General features: G+C 40.1%; 1 protein-coding gene across 4 annotated transcripts in view; it reads right to left on the bottom strand.

Annotated features, from left to right (window-relative positions):
* LOC136884183 (palmitoyltransferase ZDHHC3) overlaps positions 1 to 20385 on the bottom strand; it is a 41373-nt gene extending 20988 nt beyond the window's left edge. For 2 of the 4 annotated variants that reach the window (XM_068229852.1, XM_068229851.1), the window contains exons 1-6: positions 20108 to 20182; positions 19892 to 20021; positions 12847 to 13032; positions 10010 to 10146; positions 8501 to 8585; positions 3713 to 3925 (exon numbers count right to left, since the gene is read on the bottom strand). In XM_068229852.1, coding sequence (XP_068085953.1) covers positions 3713 to 3925; positions 8501 to 8585; positions 10010 to 10146; positions 12847 to 13032; positions 19892 to 20021; positions 20108 to 20109 — 753 coding nt within the window. In that variant the 5' untranslated portion in view covers positions 20110 to 20182. Of the gene's footprint in view, positions 1 to 3712; positions 3926 to 8500; positions 8586 to 10009; positions 10147 to 12846; positions 13033 to 19891; positions 20022 to 20107; positions 20183 to 20248 lie in introns of those variants that run through there. The other 2 variants (XM_067156218.2, XM_067156220.2) reach the window with 2 other exon arrangements.
* Between the last annotated feature and the right edge of the window lie 62 nt (positions 20386 to 20447).

Here is a 20447-nt window from a genome sequence, read left to right as displayed (position 1 = left end):
TTCCGAGAACTTTTCAAACCACCTACGTAGACTAAGAATGAGCTACGTATCTGTAAACAGGTTATTAAACCTCTTATTCTAATGAATATGACGTCCCCGCATATTTGCTGCCCAACAACACACTTTGAATCATATCATAAAATCGTTGGACATAGTGTTGGCATTTAACATTAGATACCCGAGCCTGACACCAGAATGTCAGTGATTCTTCATAAACTCTAACAATTGTATCCAATTTCAACCTCAGCAAATATAATTTTTGAAATATGCAGAATTCAGGGGCCAGGGAAAAAGCCCTCTAACTCCCAAAACTGTACCATATGTATATATCTTAACCTTAAGTACTTTTAGAATAGTGGCATTCGTGTTTAATTTTAATAGTATTTATTCTGTACAGTTGCTATTACGCAGGTTCTTCAACAGCTGAAGATGACCTATTTACAGGTCGAAACCGGCACTGTCCTTTTATGTAAATAATATTGACACTATGTAAAACAAAGTATTGATAAGGTGGAGAACTCATCCTTCATACCTGTGTGCTTGAACTATCAATACGGACTATGAAGTATCCTTGACCCTTCGTACAATTCTCTTTCATAGTATAGCCTCCCCCAAACCATGCCTATCTCCCTATAATTACCCAATCCCAACCCTGACTCGTTGGCTGAATGGTCAGTGTGGTGGTCTTCGGTTCAGAGGGTCCCGGGTTCGATTCCCGGCCGGGTCAGGGATTTTTAACCTTCATTGGTTAATTCCAGTGGCTCGGGGGCTGGGTGTTTGCGCTGTCCCCAACATCTCTGCAACTCACACACCACACATAACACTATCCTCCACCACAATAACACGCAGTTACCTACACATGGTAGATGCCGCCCACCCTCATCTGGAGGGTCTGCCTTACAAGGGCTACACTAGGCTAGAAATAGCCACACGAAATTATTATTAACCTGTCTAAGATACTTTTAACCTTACCTAACCAATAATCTTCAAACATATTGTCCCTTTGGTGTTGGAATGCCCTCTGCAGGAGCAGAACACATAATTCTCTTCAAAATGTCCACTTGAATATTCTCATCACATATTGTGCACCACAATTTGGTGTACAGTCCGATTACAATTTTACTAAACTTACTATTTGGTTCAGCATTTCACTTGCCTCCTCTACTCCACATATAACATTCTGCTCTTTACTGCAGCTTGAAATACCAATTTTTGGATTTTATAGTCTATATTAGGGAACTTATTTTGTAAAATCTTCATTAATGAATGTGCTATCAGCCCTTTCCATTTGGCTTGTCTTATTTGGTGAGTCCGTTTCTCATTGCTACTTATACATATTCCTAAGTACTCTACTTTGTTAGTTATCTCCATTTTCTCTTCCTTTATCGTCCATTGCTCGTTTGCCACTCTTTTTACATATCAACATCTTTGTCTTACCAATGTTAATTTTCAATGTTGCTAGGGAAACGTGGACAGCAGATGAGTATAGTTCGTTTTGCAAAATACTGTATAAGTAGAGGTATTATTATTCACTTAAGCGTATCCACATGTAAAAAGAAGAAAAAAATCACTTCCTTCCCACTACGCTGTGTCTCAGTCTTGTGACTTTCTGCTGTCTTTATTAATTCCAAGACAGTGTAAAATAGGAATTCCTGGATTCTCTTTCCTTTCATTTGTAATTACATTGTTTGTTTCAGAATCCTCTCTTATTTGTCCATTTAAGACTCCTGTCTATTTTTATCACTCAATTTCTGCATTTTGAATTCTTTCTATACATCTTCTCACATGGCTGGATCAGGAGATTTTGGACGTATTGTTCCCAAGTTATTTATAATCCAACTCCACTTCCTTGCATAATTATGTTTCCCGGTATCAAAACTGGAGACAAGGAACTGGAAATAGTAGAACACTTGGAAAGTGAACGGACTGGATATGGAAATTAGTAGAAGGTTACAACTTTTACCACCAGGTATGGAGGTTAATATGGAATAAAGATGAACCAATGAAGGCTAAAGACATAATGTACAAGGGATATTATGCAGCAGAAACCTGGACAAGGACTTGGAGAGACGAGAGTAAGTACAGAAGACAAGGAGGGATGGAGTGAGAAATGAAGACATCCAAAAAGAGATAAATAACAAACTGGAACGGAACAGATTGAGGTCAAGCGGATGAAAGAAGAAAGACAGATGACAAGGAAGAGAGCACGAGGGATACCAAGATTACGACGGATGGACTTTGTGAAGAACAGCACAAGACAATGGAATCTGGACAGGAACACAGTGTTGCATGAGGAATGGTGAAGAGACAGGACGAAGTGGAGAGGAATCATATTTGCCTCCACCTGGTGTCAGCTGGAAAATGATCATGAATTATTTTTTCCAGGATATCATCTTTTCTAGTCATAATGCGACCACAGAATTGTAATATTTTGTTTCACATCATCATACACACTCTATTCCACTCTCACTTTCAGGATGACAGAAACATTTGTTCTTCTCGCCAAAACACTGCATCTCGAAGACAGTGAAGCAGTTTTTGTTTTTAGATTTCACTGTCCACTTTTCACAACCAGACAGAAAAGACAAGGGAATTGATTCCTTTCCTTATATTGACATTACTGGCCTGTTTTTCCCTGGCTGCACATCCCAGACGAATACATCTCCTGATTGCTTTCTCACAGTTACCGGAGTCATCTGCCACGGCCATACTCATTGGACTAAAGTAATTTACAGTCAAACCTCAATTTCTCGAACCTCTATTACTCCTCGAATTTCCAGTATCTCAAAGTAAATTAACTTTCCTGGCCATTTGTCCTATTCTTCACGTGTATTTATTTCTCTATTACTCAAAATTCTGTTACACAAATTTTTCAATTTCTCAAAGCAAACATTTCCTGCCTTGAAACAAAACATACTCTGTAACTCGAATTTTGTGCAACATTAACTGTGCAATATGGCATTTGTGGTTTGTGAGGAACAGTTAACAAGTAAAGAAAGGGTTACAATGGTGCTGGGAGCTAACATGACTGGAACCAAAAAACTAAACCTTCTAGTGATCGGAAAATCGACGAAGCCTTGCTGTTTCTCTGGTGTGCATTAATTAGCGGTCACGTATGAAAACAACCTCCAAAGTCGCGGATGACAAGCTCCATTTACGAATTTGGGCTGCGTGGTATTGACGAGAAGTTTCAACACGAAGGGAGGAAAGGTTAACAGTAACAAACAGAAGAGACTAAAGATTTTTTTTTCCAAAGGTGTAAACACAGGTATGTTTCTTGTTTCAATAGCTGTATCCTGTCTTCTAAAAAGTTACTATAATAAGTGTGATAATTAAAGTGATGCCATAAAATAGAGTTTGTTTGTATATTTTTAAATACTGTTGAAGAGAGTGTATTCAGTATAAGCCCTTAGATACATATGATTCTAATATGTGCTATACATGCTCAAAAATTGGTATTCTCTATTATCTCGACGTTTTGATAACTCGAAATAAAATTTAGCTCCTGAGGTGGTTCGAGATATCAAGGTTCCACTGTATATTCAAAATGCGGAGATTGGTCTTGTCTCTTCTTCCCACACTGACCTGTCATTATGTTTATCCTGTTCCTATCATCCTACACACTGCCCTGCTCCAATCCCTTTCCTTTACTATTAGAATACGCTGTGATAACTGCACACCTTTACAAACAGAACATGAATACAAAACGCACCGTCTCGTCATTCCATATGGCCTGGAGCTGCGTGAAGAGCATGACCGCAGTGAAGATGGCGAAGAGCAGCGCCTCGAACACCAGGAAAAGGAGGAGAACAACCGTAGCGGGCGGTGAGTACGCAGAGCACTCCTTCCACTCGTGGCGGACACACATCAAGAACTGGTTCACCGTCAGGAACAGTGAATGCACTGATATTACAGCAATATAAAACTAGAAACAAGAAACACAATAAAAGTCAAGTTACGTGTGTTGGCTTAAATAAGAAATTAGGTAAGGAACAAATTTTGAAAAAAAAAAAAGATCAGAAACCATCAAAACAGTATAAGCAAGAGAAATCATGTGCTGGAGTAATGCATCACTAATTTGAGCACTTTGGTCTATGGGGTCACGGAGAGTCGAAAGCGACTAAACGACTAACAACAACAACAACAACAACAAGTTGTTGACGATGAGCTTTCATTTTCGCAATGCGCTGTCTTTGAGTTGCAAGTTAAAGGGGAAATTTTTGCAGGTGGAATTCACCACAAACTTCACAGTGCATGTGGATAGGCGCAAGTAGCATTACGAGATGGGTGAAAAGTTTTGTAAGTTGGAAACACAAGAATTCAAAATCAGTCTGGCAGCAGCTAAAGCAAACTACCCCCTAGAGAATACAATATTATTAAAGCAGATAGCATTTTCACTGTGGAATTCCAGCAAAACTTACAGTTGGACAAAATGCAAGAGTACGACAGGAATGCAAGCGTACACTATCGAGAAGTCTGTTAGCACTGCTTCCAACATTATGGTCCAAAACCAAGTGACAAAGCTTGCAACGACACCATCAGCAATCACTGAAATAAAAAAGTAAACAGAGAGCAGTCTCCTAGTGGTACCACCTTACAAAATGCAGAGCAGTGCATTCTGGTTGAAATTCTTGTACTTGGAGAAACCATAAGTGTTTGCTGTTATGTTCAAACTATGTCATACAATACATAATAAATGCCCTGGAAAGTTCTGATCTGCATGCACCAAGGAGGAGCCACACCCTGCATGCAGCACAAAGGAAGTGATGTGAAGTCGAAATGGCAAAGGAAATAGAGAAAGTGTCCAGTGCCAGTCTTGTGTTGGTAGATTTACGGGCATGTAAAAAGAACTCCCGCGGGACAAAATTCTGGCACCCTGGCATTTCCAAAAACTGTACAAGTAGTTAGTGGGACGTAAAACCTATACCAATAATCAATTAACACAAAATAACATTTGTTATTTACTCACGTAGGGAACTTGAAATATTTGTCCTGAATGAGAAAATTCCTAACTCCAATTGGAGGTATAACACTTCACAACACACCTTACTTACTCTTTGATAATACAGACCCTGAACAATCTTCAATCACTCTTCTCTGCTGACTGCTTTGGTTCCCCATCCTCAAGTCCTCCGCCACGTCCAACACCTGATCCACGGTCTTCCCCTCTTACAGCGTCCTTCTGGTTCCCCATTGAAGACTTTCTTTACCGTATAGTTCTCTGTCTTTCTTTCTACATGTCCCAACCATCGCAGTCTACTACTATATCTGTTTTCTCCTTCTTGGTTCACACGGGCTTACTTCGGACCACGCTTGTTCAACCGTTGGTCTTTGCCCAGTATTGTCATATTTTCTGCTGGTGTAAACTCCTCTCTTTCATCTGTCCAGGAGCTACCTTTCTTCCAGGGTTTTTCCTGAAATCTGTGGACATCTTTCAGGGTATGTCGTACAGGCCGTCCATCTTGAAGATCTGATATTCCTAGTTTTTTCAATGTCCTCACTTTCTGTCAGCCAAATGGTACGAATCTTCTTGTTCTGCCACAAGATGAACAGGCAACTGGTCAGTCTTTTGGGAGGCAATCTTATTATATGGCCATAGAGAGCTCCTCTACTTTTCTCAGCACCATCAGAGAGCCTCTCTAATTGTGCTGCCTATGGAATTCTTCATCTTCCTGAGAATTCTCCTCTCTCTGACTTCCAGTTTCTCAATCAGACCTCTTGGGTTCAATAAAAGACACTTCAAGGTATACAGATGCGTAATGCTTCAGCAATCTGGTTTGTTATACAGCTCTCTGATTCGCCAGAGTGCACTTCACTGGTCCATACACCTTCCTAGGTATCTTCCTTTCCCATATAAAATTTCTTCATTCCTTCTTCAGATTCAGTAATCCTCCAGGATTACTCACTGTTCTTACATTCCATGTCGCAAAATACCAATTCATGTGCCGTTTCCGTTGCCAGGGTTGTTTCTCCATTACATCCGTTCGGTTTTGCCTGTCCTTTGGTTCCGCAACAAGTGCTTTTTTTTCTGGGGTAGAGTTGTTGACCCCATGCCCAACACCCAACCTGGAGGACCAGGGTACTGATCTTAGTCTGGCTCACTGCCTGTCCAGCTTGGGTGGCCCTACCAGGAGCCGTAGCTCTAAGGGTCATTTGAGCACGCAAGCCTCCAGAAACACCCAGTAATGCCGTACTGCCTGCGTGAAAGTGGCAGTACCTGCGAGAGATCACAACATGTCTGCTGTTGTTTGAGTCATTAGGCCATAGACTGGTTTGTTGCACCTCTCCACGCCACCCTATTCTGTGCTAACCTTTTCATTTCTACGTAACTGCTGCATCCTGTATCTGCTCTAACCTGCTTGTCATATTCGTACTTTGGTCTACCCCTACCGTTCTTACCGCCTAAATTTCCCTAAAACACCAACTGAACAAGTCCTAGGTGTTTTAACATGTGTCCTACTATTCCATCTCTTCTGGCCAAATTTAGTCAAATCAATTTCCTGTCACCAATTCGATTCAGTATCTCTTCATTCATGATTCGCTCCATCTATCTTACCTTCAGCATTCTTCTGTAACACCACATTTCAAAACCTTCTATTCTCTTTCTTTCTGAGCTAGTTATCATCGACGTTTCGCTTCTATACAATCCCATGCTCCAGATGAAAGTCTTCACAAACATCTTTCAAATTCCTGTATCAATGTTCGAAATGAGCAAATTTCTTTTCGCAAGAAAGGTCTTCTTTGCTTGTGCTAGTCTGCATTTTATGTCTTCCTTACTTCAATATTCTACTCTATTTAGTCTTCTGGCCAGCCCTTGTAATATTCATGTAGTCCTTTCTCGCTATCACAATGTTTACTCTAGGCAACAGGCAGTTTGTTAATGATCTCTGTAATAGAGCAACCAGCTCATGCATATTCAGGTAGCATTGTCATTCGAAAGCAGAGACAGCAAAAATAATTACTGTACATAGTGAAAAGCATTCACAATTAAACCATTTACTTTCTGTTGTGCATTTCATCTCTTATGTATACAACATTAGAACTTGTCATTCATCTGTTGCTAAGAGTGAAAAGACTTGGTGGAATTCATCATTCTCTAGTCAAGTGTCAGATATTCTCAGTCCACATCCAACAGATCTTTACACATATTGTAGGCTTTATCTCCCTGAGTGACTTCTTTGTTTGTCCAACCCTTGTCCCGTTTGTCTGCGGGGTCACGTACAAGGCGAGATGAATCTGACGTGGCGGGATTTTTATGACCGGATGCCCTTCCTGACGTCAACTTTATCAGAGGAGTTAATGAGATGAAATGAATGACTTCATATATCATAAAGGGAGATGGTGAAACCCGGTGCCGGCACGTAGCCTACTCCTGTCGAATAGCACCAAGGGGTCCGCTCAAGTCTTAACGTCTCCGTCCGACGGACGAATCACCATCGACAGCATCATATGCCCTCCCTCCATATGAGCAATGCAGAGAGCTTTGGAATTTAATCCAGGCTTTTGGCACGCAATCTAGTGATTAGAAATTGTATACCACCACCTCCCCTACCCTGCCGGCCAACATTCTGATGGGGAAATTCTTTTGACCAATGGGACTTGAACCAGCTAACCTAGGTGTCAGACCGTTTAGACTTCAACACTTTAACGATCATGGCCACCAGGTGGGCTATGTCCATGACTGACCACGAATGTTTAATTCTTAAAGAGAAATTGTTGTTTGAAATTTGAGGTTAATTAATGTGAGTGGCAAATGTTTATTTAAACTTTTCTTCAGGCCAACACAGCAGATCAATGTTGAACACAGACAAAATATTTCTAATAACAGTCTGGGAGAGGCATGCAATTTGTAAAGATTACAAACAAAAGTTTGGGAAGTGCTGGCTACCTCAGTGTGGCAGCCCTAAATGTCAAGGAACACTGCGTCTTCATTATGTTCATATAAGCTATGGAACCCAATGTAAAATTATTTTCTAAAATCTATAAACTAAAATAGGCTGCTCCTCAATTACAAATAGCTAAGATCACGTTTTAATGAATTTTTTTAATCAGAAATCACAGAGCATGTTGGTTTACTTTTTTTTTTTTTTTTTTTTTTTTTTTGCTAGGGGCTTTACGTCGCACCGACACAGATAGGTCTTATGGCGACGATGGGATAGGAAAGACCTAGGAGTTGGAAGGAAGCGGCCGTGGTCTTAATTAAGGTACAGCCCCAGCATTTGCCTGGTGTGAAAATGGGAAAACACGGAAAATGTTGGTTTACATCACAGATGAGCTCCCATTAGACATCTAGAAAAAAACTCCATTATTAACTCCCAGAACATGAAGGGAAAGCTCAAGTAGTACAATATAATTCCCAACAGATGGCAGAACATGCCAGAGACCGACCAGGTCCTCGAGAATGAACGCGAAAAATGAAAAAAATTTAGTTTTCGCACACCGCCTATAGACAGGCATAGCACTCAAGAGGTATGTATCAATTCCTCATACATCGACTCACCGTAAATAATACAAAATACTTCTGATTGTTCTCTCCAACACAGTTATTGACCCAGGGGCAGTGATGATCCATTTTTCTAATACATCTGCAAACAAGAAAAGACTGTCTAAGATGGAAGAAAGTTTACAACAAATGTTTTAAAGTGTAAAAAGCATCGGTTAGCCACCAAGACAACACCAAAAAACCCAGAAACTGAGGAATTCCAAAAGTTAATTTCTGTTTTTTAAATTAATCTGTAACTTGTTGTTTCAAAAAAAACTGAGACAATGCTATTATGCAAAAGGCAAAACATCACAAATCAGACCTCAAACCAATGAACACCGGTACAACAATAAATGTTGTCGGTATGAACAGATTAAGTACATGTTATTTTTCAGCAGAATGACAGTACAATTTCAAGAGGTGGAAGCAATGAGAGGAGGAGGAGACAAGCTCGATGAACGAAGCTGTAAACTAGTTCCAGCAGTGAAGACTGAGCACTGAAAGACATTCCAGTCTGCAATGAATAAGTATGCATATTGAGCACAAATTTCACTTTTCTTAATCTTAAAAATCCCAATAAAATTGACTTTGTTTTTGCAATGAAAATCCAGCTTTTATAACCCAGGAATCATCAATAAAAGTCTGGTGCTAAATTAATTTTTGAAAGCAGAAAGAAGACTGAAAAATGCAGATCATACAGAATTATGTCTGAGAGCAGACTTGTGCTCTAACAGAACGAAGAGCATCCAGACTCCTAAAACATGAGGATACCTGTTAGTCTTTTAACCCATTCACTGTTGCCCAATAGGCGAAGCAGTTTAATTGGAACTATATTTTGTATCTTGAGTCATTTTTATGAAACTAAAACTACGATTGTGAACCTTTTTCTACATACTTAGAAGGTTACATGCTATTCACGGGGTGATGATCTAAATGTTAAGCCCCTTTAATCATCAATATTACATCAATATTTGAGGTATTATAGTTTTACATTAGAAGTTTTTTTCTTGTTTTTTTTTTTTTTTTTTTTTTTAGGTTACATGCAAGAAAATGCAATTTTAGATAAAAATTTGTGTTCGGATCGTACAATCTACGCGGCCAGATATTTCCATTTTACTTACAAAAGAAACCTATATAGATTTTAATGTCAGCAATAGCATTTCCTCTTGCTGCAAGTTATGAGTCCAGGCAGATGCTTATCTTGTAATATAGCACATACTGTACACACCTATAAATAGCTCATGATATGCTGTGAATATACAGGTCAGATTGCTAACACTTCTTAAGTATGGCTTCAAAAAGTCAACGCGAGTCGAGTAGTTTGTGATGTTAGTGCTGTGGTGAAGAAGGTGTACAGCGACCCGGGAAGTAAATTGTTTGAGAACAGGAGTTGGATGGAATGGCGTGCTGTATGGTTGAGTGAGTGAAAACTGAACTGGAAAACTCAAACAAGAGTGTAGTAGTTTTAACGAGTCTGATAACAATATAGAGTAAGTACAAGCTCTCTTACATGACGATATGCATTACCTCTGACAAACAGAGCAATGGTGAGCACGTTCGGGCTTTATACTACAACATTTGGGGCACTTGAATATCACCTGCCCTTCACGGAACCCCATCTGCTGGATCATCTCCTTTGTCGCATTCCCTTTGGGTACGGCACCCTATAAAAGAAACAAACTATATATGACATTTTCTGATCCCTGGAATAGTCAACTCCACAAAATGAGGAGCAAGCATCAGTCACCTTCATCAATATAATAAAAAAGGTCACAGTCCGAATATAAGAAAAATATGGTAAGTGAAATAAAGTGTGAACCAAACATATACAGAAAAACACAGGATAAACACAATGGCAGGTCGTTGTGGAAAAGGATAGGGACAACCTACACATCTTCCATACATGTACTCTCTCATCATGAATCCCAGTTCTTGTGCATCCATTAATTCTCAGTCCCTCGCTTCATCAGCAGGGCAGATATCTATGCTCACCTTCAGTCTTCAAATGCAATGAGAAGAAGGCTTCCACCTAATCAATACTTATTATTAAATTAAAATCAGGACCGGTTTTGACCTTTCTAGGTCATTATCAGCTGGTGACACAATCACATATAATACATCATGCAATACAAACATTACCAAATCCAACAAGGAATGTCATATAACGACAAAATGTCAAATGGTTCATGAATGGGGACAATCATCGGATTAAAACTTAGTATATATTGTCTTAACATAAGTGACATACATAAAAACATATCTATAAAATTTAAATTGTTCACAGGCATAAGATATCAAGTTTGGTGCTAGTTTTTATAAAATATATATGATATCACAGAAGGCGTGTGTATTAATCACAATTTGTTGTCTTGTGGAATGTTGTGGGTTGCACTTCCTGCTCCATGTGCCTTATATACTGTAATTAAATCTTTTCCAATATTATCTTGTAATATGCATAAAACACGTTGTAAAAATACGTTCTAAGAATACAGATTGTTCATAAACGTGAGTTACTTGATTTTAGGTCCTATCTTTATAAGATAAGTAAAATAACCCAGGAAGAGCGCATGTGTTGGTCACAGTTTATTGGACTTATGGGTTGCTCTTCTTATGTCCTGGGTCTTCAGGTTTGATAGGATCTTGAGCCCGATATTAATGCCTTAACTTCTAACACTGAGTAGCTCTGTTCTTGGGGTCTTAATGAATAAGCATTTTTATGCACAATTGGAGTTGACTGTTGGAGTAAATTGTGTTAAAAGATCAATGACCTGCATTGAAGGTATGAGTTACACTTAAAACCAGGTTCTCAAGTGTGAGTCTTGGGTCACATATATATTGCATTGCATTTGTATACAATATCAATACGGAATAAACTTATAGATTAGGGATGTGGGAAGTGTGGGATGTAGGACAGTCAGCTGTTCTGAAACATTAGGAGCTTGAGGTGGAGTGCCGGCACACGACACACAGAACTATAACTGCGCGGAAGAGATAACCTCGTGAGGCAAGATGGCATGCACTGCATCAGTGGGAAAGTGCCAGTACCAGATGTGCTGTGTGTAGTTACGGTCAGCGTAAAGCCGAACAGAATGTGAAAGAACAGTCGGAACACAGAAATTCGTTTCCGATAATCACATTTAAAGGCTTCTTTTAAGTTAAGATATTGCAGTCAATATGAAATACTCATATCATAGTTACAGCGACAATACAAGTGTTTAAAAGTAACTATTCCAAGGATATTTTCACCAACTGAAATGCATCGGCCTGTATTGTGAACAATTAGGACCAGGATAAAGGTACACGACATGTGAAAAATCATTACATAAAATTAACTTCATGGTCCGCATTGCACTTTAACAGATTCACAAGTAGGCATTATTTTTTTTTTCCACCTTGTCGATACATTTGTTCCTTATGGCAACTTATTGGTTAAAAGTGGTACATATTTATACGAAACAACTCAGTGTTAAGAAGTTAAGGCATTAATATCGGGCACACGATCCTATCAAACCTGAAGATCCAGGAAATAAGAAGAGCAACCTATAAGTCCAATAAACTGTGACCAACACATGCGCTCTTCCTGGGTTATTTTACTTATCTTATAAAGTAACTCACGTTTATGAACAATCCGTATTCTTATACGAAACATGTACCACTTTTAACCAATAAGTTGCCATAAGCAACAAATGTATCGACAAGGTGGATAAAAAATGCTTAGTTGTGAATGTGAAAAATCAGTTGGAACTCTCAAATATGCACCCAAAAAGATCATGTTTAAATGCTGCTTTTAGGATAAGAACATTATCATTCATTTTGAAATACACCTGTCATAATTATACAAGATGTGTTCACAAATATCACAAACAAAACTCTGGTGCGACATTCTGCAAAGTTTACAGTATTTTGTACGGTATACAAAACGTTAATAGGCTTCAATGGAAACACTCTTACAGAACACATTAAATGTACTGCATTGAAGGCCAGTGGCTGGTGAAATGGGACTCACAGAACACTTCCAGTACGTAGAGGCCACAGTCAGCTAGTAGGCGAGTCACTGCCTCGGTCTTGCTTGAGAATGTTTCGAAACAACTGACACTCCGTGTTCCGGAACATAACAGTGTACCAAAACAGGGATACAGTGCCCAACCCTAGTGGGATGAGAAGACAGCTGGATAGCCGCAGGACAAGGAAAGAGGCAAAAGATAAAGATGAATAAACAAATAAAAATACACAAACTCAACTCTTTTCAACATTAGTCACCATATGAAGTATTAGCTGAGAGCACTTCACTGCAGCAGCTAAAGCTCGAACACCTTTGTGTCCCACTTAGTGATTTAATTCACTAAACCTGGTCATATACTTACTGGGTCTGTGAACATGGTCCTCAAGTGCGAGGCAAATGCAAGGAATGTACACGTCTGGAATATGAACATGTTGATGGTGCTGTAGACAGGGTATGGGCTGGGCAGCAACATCACGACCATCACCACAAACTCGGCGTACAGGATGAGGAGCCATGTCAGGATGGCACAGATGATGCCACAGATATCCTGAAAAACAAGTAACATTCTCAGATCTACCACAATAACATCTGCATCCAGTGTTTTGTAATCGTCGAATGATGCAAGTGTCAAAATCATATTGCAATGAAAAGCGTTGCTTTTTTGACAGCCTTCAAACATCTTTGATATCTTTAAGAAGCATAGCATCACGAGAATGTTCTTCTATTGAAGAATCAAATGCTTCGGTGAAACAAGGAGTATGTCTAAACGCCTTCATCCGCTAAGAACTCACCAAAATCACAAGCAAAAACAAAAGGGAAGAGGGATGAACATCCAAGGTCGTAAGTGGTCCGAGAGCACTTTGTCGCAGAACTGGGCACTTGCTAATTACACAATCAAAGGCCAGTCAGACACTCAGCCTTACTGAAGCGGAACTTGCAAACCGATCACTGGAACATTTTCCTTACCGATGAGAAAGTTTGCACAACTGAAGGACACTTTAGCTGTGAAAATTATCATGACTATGAACCAGATGAAGTCACAACTCTGGAAATCTAGAGAGCTCATCATCTGGCATCAGTGATAAGGAGTTTCTTATCATAGAGATTTGGACATTCATTTCTGTAAAAAGCAAACCCAGTGCGAGGTTCTATTGTTCACACAAGTCCAAGACAAAGTTCCGTTGATGATTGGCCGGGCTCAGTCGAGATGTCAACCCTTTGGATTACAAACTGTGGTCAGTCACTAAAAAGAGACAGCCTAGAAAGAACCTTGAAGTCTGCTGTACCTAATGTCCCACGAACACTGCACGGCCAGGATAATTAAAATCCTGTGTTCAAGAAAAAACGGTCGACGTTTTGGATAGTATACGTAAAATTATTTGAATAAATGCATGCTTTTTTCATACCTATAAATTGTACTGTATTTCTCTTTTCCAATCTGTTCTTCATGTACTGTTACTGTAAAAGTATTTATGGCCAAACTAGGTACAAAAGTGGTGACAGTAAAAAAGGCAGCAGGGATTACTTGATTTCTAAACTACAATACAGTGAGTTTCTATCATCGCCCAGCTTATCTGCCTCCTGCCGACTCATCACTTCCCGTTCCACAACGCAGCGACAGCACAGGAAAGCCCGCATTTCGCAGTTCAGGTCTGTTCTTAAAACATGTATTAACTTTTGATCTGTAACTCCAACCGTTCTCGAGTTGTGAAGTGTTACTTCGGGGTATAATTCTCACAATGCCTCCACATGTGTACACGGTAGAGGAAAGGGTATTTATGTACAATAACTATGTGAAAACAGTCTTGCAGGGAAGTCGTTAGGCGATTTGTAACGTAATTTCCAAGTGTACGCCCTTCACATAGAGAGACATAGAATGTATGCCGACTTGGACAAGAAGCTGGAGTTTCGAAAAGTTCAGCATGGTGGCTATGGAAATGTTAAAATTGAATCAATTACGGAAGGCGAATTTATGCGTGTAAATAGGAGTTTCCTAAGATGATGCCAAAAATGTGTGGATGCAGGAGAACATCTCCTGTCATAAGGCACGAGCACGGATAAAGTGGCAGAGATAAGTTTTAGTAAGGTTCAAACCTTTTCAATACAAATTACAAGTTGTATAAGATGTTATCTAGGTACAACATTTATTCAATAGTGGTACCAGTTTTGACATTTTCAAATGTCATCATCAGCCTAAATCACACAAATTGAGCAAATATGTATTAATTAAAATTGCCGTGGTGACCTATAGGGACATTAAACATCGTACACTATTTTTCACCAGATAAATACAATAATTAAAAGTTTGAACATGCTTTAGCTGTACCAACAACCTTTCTTGATCTATTATTTACACTCTGAACGTGCGAAAGTCTTCAGATTTAAATTTTACTGTGTGTTAGAATGAAAGTGATACACTCATAACAAATACATAATAATCTAATCTTGCTGATCTGTTTACATACAAATACCCAAATCATCCCGCGTCATTTTTACAGTTGCAATTAAAATCCTTTAGTGATTATCTGTCAATTCATTAAAACCACTTGTTATTCAAATGCCGTCCAAGTAAAAACAGAAATTTAATCGATAACACATTGCTCGTGTAATGGACCTTGTTGAAGTATACGTTTGTAATCTCATAAAACACGTTGTCTTTGAAAGGCTTGTTAAAATTTACACTGGGATGTATATAAAATTGTTTAGTATAAAACGGTACTGTTTGAATACGGTTGTTCGTCCTTCCCTTCTTTTCTTTGGGCGTAATACAGGTGACCTAAAATTTCTCGGTCCAATCAGGAAAATTTACTGAACCGTACTAAAACTTATCTCTGTGATCTTAGTTCAATACGAAAACACAATGAAGTTTATATCTATGAATAACGGATAAAGTGAGCAAAGTGCTATGGCGCGGAGGGGGGAGTGATGAGCCAACAGGAGGTAGATAAGTTGGGCGCGCCTGCCGACCAACCGATAAGGGAAACTCACTGTATAAATCAAAGAGAGGTGGCAGGCAACAAGGACCCACCACATTTCCATGCAATGAGCTCTCACCTCTCAACTTCATCAGGAAGGTGTTATGTTATTAGTGGTATTATGTTCCACTCAATACTTTCATGATTTTAAAGACGCTCAGGTGCCAGAAATTTGTCCAGTAGGAAGTATTCACTGCCGGCCCCATGGTGTAGAGGTAGCGTGCCTGCCTCTTACCCGGAGGCCCCGGGTTCGATTCCCGGCCAGGACAGGAATTTCTACCTGGATCTGAGGGCTGGTTCGAGGTCCACGCAGCCTACGCGATTAGAATTGAGGAGCTATTGGTGGTGGGATAGCGGCCCAGGTCTCTAAAGTCAAGAATAACGGCTGAGAGGATCCGTCGTGCTGACCACACGACACCTCGCAATCTGCAGGCCTTTGGGTTGAGCAGCGACCGCTTGGTAGGCCCAAGCCCTTCAAGGGTTATAGTGCCATGGGGTTTGGGACGGGGGAGGAGGTATTCACTCCCAGTGTATGTCTTTATCCAGCCTCCCCCTCATGCTTCACTTCCCACATCAAGACTGAAGACCTGTCAGAATGGCCGCTGAGTGGGTGTTGAACCCCGCCCTCCTGGGAGCGATGAGGAGAAAACCCCCGTCTTCCCACCTTAACCAGTCACAGTGTTCACTCTCTCTCTAGTGTTTGCTCTACGATCTGACAACGTGATTGGCCTGTTCGAGTTCTGTTGGTGGCAGAGGTGGCAGTATACAATTGTGTGCCAAGAGCCTGGGTTCAATTCCCAACCTCTCCGCAGTGTTGATATGGAGTGAGAGCATACGATTGAGCATGGTGATTGAGCAGATCTCTTGATGTTATTCGACAGGAGTAGGCTGTGTGCTCTCCCTTCCTTATCATCATCATCATACATCCTCCCTTTCCGCTACCGGCCCCACAGAGTAGGGTTAGCATTCCTGCCTCTTACTCCAAAGCCCAGGGTTCGATTCCCGGCCAGGCCAGGGATTTTTACCTGGATCTGAGGGCTGGTTCGAGGTCCACTGGGCCTACGTGATTACAATTGAGGACCCATCTGACAGTGAGATGGCAACCCCGGTCTAGAAAGCCAACAAAAACGGTCGAGAGGATTCGTCATGTTGACCACACGACACCTCCTAATCTGTAGGCCTTCGGGCTGAACAGTGGTCACTTGGTAGGCCATGGCCCTTCGCGGCTATTGCACCACTGGGGGTAGGTGTTCCTTTCCATTGCTTATATCAAACCTGTTGGGTTCCTTTTCGCCTTTCCTGTGTTCAAAGAAGGATGAACAGAAACTTAACATTGCTGAAATGAGGATGCTAAGAATGGCTCATGGAGTGACCAGACAGGACATTATCTGCCAATCTGAGAAATATTAAAACAAAGCTGACTTAGATGGTTTTGACGAAAGGAGCAGGTGTCTCACAGAGTTGAGAGGATGGCATAGGAGGGCGAACCAGAACTGGGATGGCCACAAGTACAACACAGATCTAGAAATGGGTCTTAAACTATACTGACCGAACTCGATAGCTGCAGTCGCTTAAGTGCGGCCAGTATCCAGTAATCGGGAGATAGTGGGTTCGAGCCCCACTGTCGGTAGCCCTGAATATGGTTTTCAGTGGTTTCCCACTTTCACACCAGGTAAATTAAGGCCATGGCCGCTTCCTTCCAATTCCTAGGCTTTTCCTATCCCATCGTCGCCATAAGACATATCTGTGTCGGGGCGACGTAAAGCAAAAAAAAAACTATACTGGAGGAGTGTGACCAGAAAAGCCAACCCTACTGGGGATGAGAAAGCCATGAAAGAAGATTATTATTATTATTATTATAATAATATTACTACTACAGTGCGAGCCTCAGTCAAGTTCCCGTTTATTCCCTGTACAATGTCCGGGCGATAGCCCGCCTGATGCATATAGCCCGCCCGGTGATGTAGTATTCTCAGATAGTCTGTGATAAGCTTCCATACACCAGTAATTCATGGGTTTAGTGCTTTCCATGGTTTCTGAATTAAGTGCTGAAGCGCATATTTTCAAGGGCTCTAGATTCTGAAATGTAATTCACAATGAAAATTTCTACATTCATGAGGCTCAATTGCAAAGAGCAAAGTGGAATATCATCAAACACTACGGCATTTATCTACAGGCCGAGGGATATGGGGCAAGTTTTATTGATTTTTGAAACCGATTATCCATTCTTCGAAGTTGATGGGTTTTCTACGGGCATACGGGAACAGTGCGTTGGTTTACTGACACACAGCATGCAAGGAGGACGATAAACCTTGCAGCACTCGCCCTTTACCAGCAGTATATGATGCCACCACAGTCTGTCACACCATGTTTGAGAGTCGGAGTATGCAAATCTGTGAGGTTTGGTTTTAATAACGCACTCCCTATATGGACATCTGCACAAAAATTAATGTTGCTCAACTTACATAGTTTGTAAGAAATGTAAGAAGCCTAACATATGATGAGTATTCCTTATTCTTTCCAAGTGTAAATACACAGGGAGGCAAGTCACTCGATGGAAGAGTTTGCGGGTAACATGTTCCTTGACCCCTGTAGATCCAAAGCACATGTCCAAGTTGCCTGTTTGCTTGTTCTAACCTTACTGTGAAAAAATTATACACAACATTTATCATTTCATCATCATCATCCTTGACCAACTCCAGTTGCCCGGGTGTGGTGTACGAGCCCCCTCCATCTTTGTCAGTCCATGAACCACTGTTCTCCCATAATCATCTCCCAATCTTGTCCTCTCTCCTCGAAATCTTTCTTCACCAGATCTGCCCACTGGTCTTTTTCCTTTTACTCCTCTTTCATATTCTCTTCGTGCAGTCCTGCTTACACTCATCCTTCTGACATGGCCAAACCACTTGCGTCTTGCTTTCTGAATGCTCTGTAGTAGGGAGTCTCCAATTCCCACCTCCTCTCAAACTTTTTCATTCCTCAACTTGTCCTTCCTGGTCTTCTGTATCGTGGTGCGTAGGAACTTCATTTCTGCAGCTTGGAGTTTTGAGTTGTCTTGTCTCGATAATGTGGTAGTTTCCAAGCTATACGTTAGGATGGACGTATAATATGAGTTATATGATGTCAACTTTGCTTTTAATGGCACTTGTTTATCCCACAGCAGTTGTCTTACTATTCTTAAATTAGTTGGAAGTGCAAACGTCCCATGCAGAGAGTGTGTGTGAGTGAGAGTGTGAGAAAGAGAAACTGCCATAATTAACACAAAAAATTCAGGACTTTTTTTAAGAAATGACATACCAACTCATAATAAAATATTACCTTCAGTTAATAGTGATGATACATTGCCTACATTTTGTCATGCAACTCTTCACAGACTTTTAAAAATTATGAACTTCACATGTGTGTTTCAAAATCGCCAGTGGGCGTTTGGTGAAAATAGTGGAATAGTGTTGTGGAAAAGAAAGTATTTACGTCAGATTAAGACATTACATGTTATAAATCTCATTGTTGGTCCGTATTGAAAATTTACAGTTCAACAACAATAAAGGTGTTTTAATTTAATCCACCTAAAAAAAAAGTATTGAATAGGTGGATTAAATTAAAACACCTTTATTGTTGTTGAAGATTAAGACATTTCGTGAAGACGGTAGAACTATTTCTTTCCTTGATGAAATGTGGGTAAATGCAGGGAAAGATGAAACTATAAAATCTAGTAAAGATGGATTTCTAAGGGGATTATCGAGTGGGTTGAAATCTCCCTCCACAACGGGTAAACGGCTTATTTTTTTCCATATAAAAAATGATTTGCTCAGGCGAAACAGTCTAATGAACGAAAGACAAATGTTTTGGAACAGGTAGTACTTCAGAATACACGTGCTTGAGATTGCTTTCTTCGACTCTCATACATGGTGAGTATGTGTACATCAAACATACCTAGTTCCTACACTGGTCCCTTGGTGCGTTGAATTGATAATATCAGTGTCCTGGATAATAAATTACACACTAAAAACAACTTAAAGGCAAGATGTTAGTTTAGCAGGAGGAACCCAAGGTCCTCTAAGCAATGGGCTACAGAACCACATACTTAGCCCATATCCTGTCAGGTTCAGTTTTAAAGGCTTGAAACATTATGAACAACGTCCTTCAGTACGTTACTTCTTCGACACTTGTGTGTTCTTAACTATTTGGATACAGGGTTCTGATTGGTCAAACAAAATGGTGCCATTCCAGAATTTGTTTACTGCTGAAATGAGTAACTATAGAAGATCCATTTATGGCAGGATGATGGAATTTTCACTTACTCTTCTGTCCCTCAAGTCAATGGGTAGAAACTCTATTATAATCAGCACTTGAAACATAGAACTAGTGCACAAAAAGGAACGGAAAATAAAATATTGCCTAGTGTGTGTGTGTGTGTTAAAATGAACGTACTTTAATACACCACATCCAGCCACCACAGCATCTGTTATGTACATCAACTTCTCTTCCAAATGATGTGTAATCATAGTCCATCCTCAGCACCTGGTAGAGGACATTTTTACCCCTATACCATCTCGAAGTCCTGAAACAAACCGATGCAAATTTATTTTCTTTACCAACAAACTTTTACATATATTTCAAGTGGTCCTCAAGTTTATCAGACATTACATAGTCTAAAGAATCAGTCATACTAAAGAGATATGAACCAAACGTCAGTTTATTAAAATGCATTGTTTGTTACCAATGAACACAACATAACCTAATTCAGAAACAACTGAAGACCAATACCGCGATTATTAAATAACTTACTATTATTATGCATTCTATAATCTACAGAGGTGAAAAATTTGATAATCACACAAATTTCGCCTAATTTCCTCGTAAATGTCACATCACACTATCGACCTCTTGATACAACTTCCACTAACGTAGCGCACACCGATTCTCATTTGTGAGAATCAGCTGTTCATATAATTTCAACTTTGATCACCAGATTCGCCAGAGTCAT

Source organism: Anabrus simplex, chromosome 12, assembly GCF_040414725.1.
Source record: "Anabrus simplex isolate iqAnaSimp1 chromosome 12, ASM4041472v1, whole genome shotgun sequence".
NCBI classification, from domain to species: domain Eukaryota; kingdom Metazoa; phylum Arthropoda; class Insecta; order Orthoptera; family Tettigoniidae; genus Anabrus; species Anabrus simplex.
Note: the sequence above shows the minus strand (reverse complement) of the source record. Positions and strands in the feature narration are given on the sequence as shown.